This window comes from Pararge aegeria, chromosome 3, assembly GCF_905163445.1.
Source record: "Pararge aegeria chromosome 3, ilParAegt1.1, whole genome shotgun sequence".
NCBI lineage: Eukaryota > Metazoa > Arthropoda > Insecta > Lepidoptera > Nymphalidae > Pararge > Pararge aegeria.
Window position 1 is genome coordinate 10,291,556 of NC_053182.1, and position 8,759 is coordinate 10,300,314.

The 8,759-nt window shown below is 31.9% G+C and overlaps 1 protein-coding gene across 2 annotated transcripts; it reads right to left on the bottom strand.

The window, feature by feature from the left end:
• Positions 1-777: 777 nt before the first annotated feature.
• On the bottom strand, positions 778-2,235 carry LOC120637101. 2 transcript variants are annotated; one of them, XM_039908747.1, is made up of 3 exons: positions 2,118-2,235; positions 1,754-1,795; positions 778-1,541 (listed from the first exon to the last, which is right to left on the bottom strand). In XM_039908747.1, the coding sequence occupies exons 1-3, from the start codon at positions 2,194-2,196 to the stop codon at positions 853-855; spliced, it is 810 nt and encodes a 269-aa protein (XP_039764681.1). In that variant the 5' UTR covers positions 2,197-2,235; the 3' UTR covers positions 778-852. The 2 variants fall into 2 exon arrangements, with proteins under 2 accessions (XP_039764681.1, XP_039764680.1); XM_039908746.1 differs by having other exon boundaries at positions 778-1,547.
• Positions 2,236-8,759: the final 6,524 nt, after the last annotated feature.

An 8,759-nucleotide genomic window follows, 5' to 3' on the forward strand; every position in this document is an offset into this window, starting at 1 on the left:
TGGGATGTTCTTTTATTTCCAAATAAATTATACAATGCGCTTGTTACTACCCATATTGGTAGCACTAACAGTTATTAGCCTTTTAATGTTTTATGAGAAGCAGGGCATTATTTCCCTAATGCTGCCGTTACGCAGAATATATTGATAATTATTTCAGTGAGTCGTCGTAAGTATTCGAAACACGGTCTATATTTTATGAACAACCTCTAGAAAATGGGACATTCGTATTACCTTCACTGTACTATGTATCATGGTGGACCAAGTTATTTTAAAGGGATTTGTTTATAAAATGGGTACTTAGCGCACTAGAAAGATGGCGAGAATCGAGTGTGCTTCGTTTATAACTTTCATCTTTATTGGGTTAAATTTCACAGTGTCTGTCAGACCGTCCGTTCCTTTGACAAAGTATTTTTCTTGTAAACACTTATAACATAGGGAGAAATACTTACTCGATTATAACGCATAATTTGTAAAAGGCCATTGAATAATGCACGAACTACTTGTATTTTTACGAAGCGTAGGTATGTCATATTGAGTACCTTTAAAAAACCTTAATAACTCCATATTACTTTCTAAACATGTCATTTGGCAAACTTGTTACATCAAAAGATGACAGCATTGATAAAACAATATTTACTTAACAAACCTTAATAATTACACTATAAAAAGAAACAAACAAGAAGTTTATTTTAATAATTAATTTAAAAAATAATTAAAAAAAGTTTATTATTACGACACTCAATGGATTATTGAGACTACCTCCAATTAAACTCTGTATTATGATTTCACAATGTATATATTATTTTGTTTATATATGCTATAGGACACAATGTGATGAATCATCCCGCATAGTTAAGTTTCGGTATTATTTGTTTGAGCGTTTGTAACATTTGTTACAACGCTTACAGTTGAATTTGGAACGCCGTTTGCATTTAGATTATCAGTTACATTTTTAGTGTCGTTTATATTTTGACTATCAGTTGCATTAACGTCACTTTGACTATCAGTTACATTAGTAACACCGCTTATTGGGCTACCAGTTGTACTTGCAGCGCTGCTTTCATTCTGAATCGATACATTTGTTGTATCAGTAACTATAGGACTATATACATTTGTATCGTTGCTAACTATTTGACGATCCATTGCATTTGTAGTATTGTTACTAATGGTTATATTTTGAGCGCTTATAGTGTCAGGTTCATCGGAAAGAACTGTGTCATTGTATGGTGTAGTGCCAGGTTTCTTAATCACATGAATAGATTCAATACTCGATTTTTGTGCATCATCTGCTAATTTTTGTATCCATGCGGGTTTTTTTGTTTTTGGGGTACCAAGTTTCCATCTGGTTCTGTCCAAATAATGTTCTGGAGTATATTTTGCCTTTTGCTTGTTAACGTAGCATGTGCAAAAACAATATTTATCCGAGTATGCTATATCGTAGCCCCTATCGACACATTTCTGGATGCATAAAAATGCTTTTTCATAACTCTCACATTCCGAAGTGCGATGGAAACCATAACGTAATGCTAATTTAGCCGAATCTGTATTTTTTGGAGATAGTAAAAAATTTATTATATTTGTAATACTAAATAATGAAATAAGTAAAAATATTTTGATTCATTTTTAATAAAAAAGTTTGTTTATAAAATAAGCAAAATTTAATTTAGTTAGGATAATCATATTCTATCAGACCTTAGAAGGAAAAGAGTAATGTTGTACTCAATTATGTACCAAAACGAACTTTCAAACTTACTGTGTGTTGCTGTATCATTCAGTAGTTCTGATGGTGGAAACACTGAAATATAAAAACACTAAGATTAATAAAAACTAAAAGACATACTAGATGCCCTGCTAAACTTCGTAGCACAAAATTTTCATTTCATCACAACCTTACGGCATTCGCCATACAAAATTAGAAATTAAGTTTTTTTTTATTTACCGAATGTTTTTCTGGGGTTTCCATTATTTTTTAAAGCCCATCCAAGTATTGTATAGATGAACAATATAATAAAAACAAATTCAATCAATCGACCCAAATTAAGACAAACTCACAGAAATTGATTTTTATATACAGGGATTACATTAAATATCAAAACTAATATTTTCCCAAAAGTTACCTATTGTCGGATGTAAAAGCTGCCCATTACTCATGTAAAATGATAGAAAAATACATGATATTCTTATAATGGCGTCCATTATTCTAAACGTTTAATATTGCCCATATCTCAAAGTAAATTAAAATTGTTATTAGGTACCTAATAAGAATGTAATATAAGTACCGCAAATTGTGTTATCAACATTTGCAGTACTTATATTAATAAGCACCGTCGCAAATGAAGATAACTGAGATTTACAATTTTTTTTATGTATTTTCTTACATTGAGGATTTTACACTTGGCCATTATCTCATCGAACTATATGGGATTATACAGTTTTAATAGAGCTTGCCGACTCACATAGGTGCAGAGTCATTGTTTTAAGCTCTAATTCTCTCTATCTTATGAGTAAAGTTGCCTGTGTTAAGCAGTGGTTGCATAATGATGATGAAGAAGAAGGAAACACAATAAACACTTATTATGTACATTTATTTTCCATATAAAAGTAAACCACTCTTCATGATAAATATTTTTTTTATACTACCTTTCTCGCCTCATTTCATGCGCCTAAAATGGTTTTGGGGTTATAATGAAATGTTAAAGATATAGTAGTTAAAAGATATAGTAGAATCTTTTAATATTTGATTAACATTTTAAAACGAATATTACAACTACTGGGCGAATTTTACTCCCTTTTGTCTTATCTGAATTATAATTTTAACAATCTGTTCCTTACTGTTTTGTGTAAAGCTTGTTTTATAAAACAATTTAATAAAATGTGTGCTAAATATAATATAAGCACAGAAAATACAAACATATTTTTGACAAATACTTCAAAAAAAGATTGTTTTCACTAAAAAAGAAGTATGAAAATAAGTTACGTTACTATGGTCAAACATATAGGTACGGTCATATAATTGTGAGGGAATCAGTTGTTTTTACAGAAATCTGTTTGGATTCTGTATTAAGTATATTTCTAAGGATATTAGATATATAGTAAAAAAAATTAAACGCTATGCATTCACTTGTAATATAATATTATATCTAAATTAAGTGCACAAATAATTTGCATTACGGTAAAATTATTTAATTATTATAAAAATATTCAAGTGTTGCTACTTTGCGGTTGTGTTATATTAATATTACTTTGCGTTTTATTCACAGTATCAGTTCCATTTACTATCGTTTCGTTTTTGCTTTTCTCATTTGCATTGACTGTAGGCATTGCTTCATCCGTTGTTTTAGCTGTTGTTGCTTCTGAAATAATTTTACCTGCAGGTTGGCTGTCGGGTTTTATTTCTGAACGTATATCAATAGAATCAACTGTTGTTGGCTGTGTTAAATAATTCCCCACGATGTGATAGAGTGAAGGACTAAATGTTTTGGGTATTGTCTTTATAGTACCGTTTGTTCTCCATTTAAAATATGGTACTACAGTGGTGGTTTTCAGTTCATGACAGCTGCATTTGCATAGCGTGTTCAATCTAAATACTTGATAGCCAATGCTCCTGCATACACTCATACATTTGAAGGCCTTTACATAATTATGGCATTCGTTGTGGAAACTTAAACCATAATGTTTCCTGAATTCTGAAACTAAATAAAATTATGAAGTCAGTTTCAATTATCTATTATTGGAAATCAATAAAATAATACGAAATAAATCCTACGAACCGTCGACGGAATTTATTGCTGAGCATATAGCACATAACAGAAAATAATTCATTATTGTTCAAAAGCTTATTAAATATGAAATGCAGTCATAAATGTACTGTAGTGCATACTTCAAGTAATTAGATATTTTATGGGAGCAATCAAATCTGAATGCAATAGTTACTTTAAAATGCATTTGTAAATGATAACTTTTATTGATTGCAACATTGCAAATTTGCACAAAATGCGTAAATAACTAATGTTAAACGAAAAATTAAAGAATATCTTTTTATAATTCATCATTTCTTACGAATATTCATAACGTCCATTCAATTTGAGACCTTTCCAAAAAGTTTGCACTGTCGTTTTCAGATCTGCAGCTATCTAAGTTCTAATTAATAATACAGGAATGTGATAATGGCCGTGCACATCGGAGTCCGTCTAAATTTCTTAGAAGCGTCCACTCTATGGCCACCCAAATGATGATTTCATTATGTGTATGATTTTGATTGATGTATCAAAAGAAGTTTGCTGGCAGCCGAATTCTTTTCATAACAGACATATTTGCTTTGTTTATTACTTGGAACTAATTGATCTGCGGCGCCATAGTTTTTGAGTGCTTTCAAATCCGATTGGGGAATTCAGGACATAATATTTAGGAATGTTCAAAAGAAAATACGGAGCAGAAAGAATTAAACCTTACAACTGAGGTTTCAATTATTTTTACAATATTTTTTTTTTAGTTTACATAAATAACATGCACGTAATAAAGTGCACGTACTTCTCCCTTATTACCAATAAAATCTTAATACTTGTTTTATAAAACTGTTGCATAATAGTAGTTGTTATATATAAAACCATATGAAGTTTCACACACTACTTGATCTAAAACCATACAAAGGTAGGCCATGCATCAACAAAAGACGCAAAAAACTTGTCGTAAGATATTTTTTATTAAATAACATCAAATTAAATAATATCAGAAGGGTAGAAAGTCCAAGAAAGTGACAATTCTCCACGGTTTACGCGAACTACGACACAAATTGCGATATTAAGCACAAGGCGTGATGAAAAAACTCCCGCTGAATATAAATAAGGCAGGAGCGCTATAATCAATATAAACGATGCTAAAAGAAGATTAGAAAAATCCTGAAGGAAAACAAATTTCACAAGCTTCAAATAAGTTTGGCGAGAAGCAACAGTTGATTTTTAACTTGACTACTGGGTGATTATTTAACAGATACATACCGCATTAACGAAATACCGTATAAACGATTAATATATAAAATTGAAATGTAAAATATACTTTTTTTTATGATTCTTTTACCAGCTTCTAGAAAGCTAGACATTGAAGTTTTACCACAATTATTTTCAAACAATTAAGTAAGTTAAAAAACTTTATTCATTGTCCTATCCACAATGCTTCTAACGTCCAGACATTGAAAGTTACGGCCCTAAAAATCAAGTAAAAAATGCAAAGGCCAAATTGAATTTGATTCCGATACATAAATTTTACTTAGACTATTTGTCTCCCTTGGATCAAGCGAGAAAATAAGCCATGTTAATTTAATTTGTTCTTCTAAAACAAAATCACCGATTGCCTTTTAATTGTCTTTTTAATTTTGTACATTTAAGAGTTCTATCTCCCAAAAGTTTTTAGTTAATATTCATTGTATACACATACGTATAATCGTAAATACAATGCATGTATGCTTATTATAACTTACTTTGGCCTAACATCTAGATATAAAGTATTTCTGGAAAAATAGTTTATTCTAGGCCAAGGCATCATCTCTGAGTGTCCATTAAAGGTTTTAATACTACGTCTATGTACTTTGTAATAAAATCTAATCATGGGTACCGGCTGCCTCAAATACAATACAAACAATGCTTCTGATTAATGACTTTCGAAATGACTTAAAAAAACAGATATAACGCTTTTTATGTATGTTATGTTTACATAAAGATTCTTTGTGTGGGGTGTTTTATGGTTTTCTGTTCAACCGATTTGTATACGAATGGAAATAGATTATAGCTAGTTTTTCTTGTTATTAGTGGTTATAAATCATTGCACATCCGTGGTTTTTGATCCTTAAATAAGATCTGAAGGAAACAATAGGCACTTTATATATCCAATGTCGATCGCATTTTAATAAAATAAAGCTTACCTTTATTTACTACATAACCATCTAAGAGGCCGCCAAATAGTCGTTTTCCTCCAAAAATGACTCGTGTACATAGCACAATTTCGATGGGATACGAGGACACGATGCAAAATGATACCTCAAAGAGTCAGTTGGATCAAGGATTTTAGCAGTATAGAGAAAATAAGGGAGATTTAAATGAAGTACACTTAAATAACTTGTCAAACGTATATCATGACACATTTAATTGAAGTGCTTTGTTTCGGTAAGTCGGTAGTAAGGCAAATTTCCATACACTTTGCTTAAGTAGTTAAAAATTATAGACATAACAGCACGTAGTGCTTGTTTAAACAAATATTTAGTTATGTGCAGCTGTCCTAATTATACAGCAAGGTATTTTGTTTCATAGTATTATATACTGATTTCATAGTTTTGAATAATATAGTAAGAAAACTGTATCTGTCTCTATATTTGATCACCAATGAGATATAGTTTTGTTTAGCAAAGTCAGTAAATGCTGTAATCCACTTGAATGTCAGTCAAGTAAAATTAACATTTAAGTAAACTATTATTCAAATATTACAATTACCTTATGCACTATTTCATACCTTTCATCCTCAAGTTTAACTGCCTGGTTGTCGTTAGCATGTTCAACTATATCATGTTTCTGTGATTATCATGTCTTCTGTTCAATTCTTAGAGGTATTCTTAGGTATTGAATCTATCTGATAAATATTCTCAGTATCCCCCAGCCCGGAGTAAGTAAATTGGCAGTTTACCCGTGCCTCGGAGGGACGTTAAGCCGCCGGTTCCTGTTGTTATAATACATAAGAACTTGTAATATTTATTGCCCACCAATCCGCATCAAAGCAGCGTGTTGCTAATAAGCCCGCTATCATATAAAAAAGAAGCCTGTGCCCAGCGATGATGATGATGATGATGTTCAAAACACGCCTTGGTCTAAGAAAAATCTCACGACAATCTTGCAACGGGTGTTCTTTAGTGGAACTCAGCCAAAAATTTACTCATATGAAAAACAAAGTAGGTACAGTATTGCATATTGATTTAAAAGATTGTGTCATATGAACAGGTAGGTACTTAAGTTTGATACAATGGAGGTGGTTTGAATATGAAACATTCATCACTATGACAGGTTGACTGCTAACTCTACTTACTACCTCCCCCCTGAATCTACCAATCCAAGTGAACGCTCTGAATTCAAATCTTCCGTATCGCATTAATCGGGCCGAGGGTCGTGCCGTAATAAATTCCGTATTATACGCGCGACACGCGTATTAAAATAAACATATAAACATGTTACACCCCCGCGATGCACAGCCACAGGAGATATCCGCACATAATATAACATTATTTTAACAGACTTAAAAAAGGATGATGTACTTAATTCAATGCGTACTATCGCTTGTTGTTTACGAAAAGATTGTCAGAGCTAGTATTATAAGTATAACTGTAAAAAAAAATATATATATTCTTCTTAAAAGTAATAATCTTAACATTATTTATTGGCAATGATATGAAAAACGAATACTTTGATTCGATTTGAAATGCCCTCTCCCAGCAGGGAGAAGTTCTACATGAACCAACTCTTAATACTGTATTGCTAGTTTTTAAATTTGGAGTTGTTCACACTATTTGGTTATTCTACAAATATCCTTATTACTGATTAATAAAATTAAGGATTACAACACAGTAGTAAAGCAAAACAAATCAGTAGTCTCATGGTAATGACAAGAAATATATCAGTGGATTTATATACGTTTCAAAACACTGACAACGTTTCAACTCATAACTGAATAAGTGGTGAAATGTTCAGTTATGAGTCATATTCGTGTTATCAATGATAATATATAATTATTTTTTAATATAAAGACCACCGCTATGCTGCAATGATAATAAGTGATTGTGTTTGTTTAGAAAATGCCTAGCATTCGCTATTGATTTAAAAGTTTAACTAATTCTTTAAAAATAACTGAAACCAAATAAAAATACCCTAATAACAGTAAACATAGCAAAATATAACACAGTTCCTGCGCCTGTGCGTTAATGCTGTGAGACGGCGTTTTATTATAACAATGGTGTCCCAGAGGTATCGACGGCTCGGCGTGCAAGTGTATAATTTACATGACACATTGTCACAGACTGCACTCGTTCACACTCGCTACATCAATTATTTTGAGTGAATTAAGCACTGTAGGCGGCTACGAATATACGCTAGTTAAGTAGAAGTCGGAAGAGACGGATTTTAGATAAAAACAAATCGAAAATGATTTATTGATTTATATAGAAGGACCACTTATAGCAAGATAGAACTACACAGTTTATGGATAACTATGAGACAAGTAAATGAAAGATGACATTAAACATTATGAAGACATTATATTAATATAGTGTACTATAGTGATACTCTGCGAATATTGAAGTAAAGGTGATTCAATATACGCAGAGCATCTGAACAATGCTGTCCACCCGTGGTGGAATAGATCCCATTGAGCATTGCTGTCGACGATAATGACGACAATGAACGCGGTATAGGTGCCATGCTTCGTGCAACAGTGTTACTGGAAGGGACCACGAATAATTTGTTCTTTCATGGACGAAGGTTATTGTCTTTTGGGACACGTATATAACACAGTTGGTTATGAAGATCTGGAGCATTGATGTCTCCTCGTAAGATTTGGCACATTATTTTTTGTTGATCGCAAGTCCGTCTGACCTTCAGGGAGTTAAGCAACCTAAAATAAATTTGGTTGGGTACATTAAGAGGAAATGCAACTGCCATACAGGTTAGCCTATTACCATCTTTGACTGCATCATGTCTTACCAACTGGTGAAATTGCATAAAGAT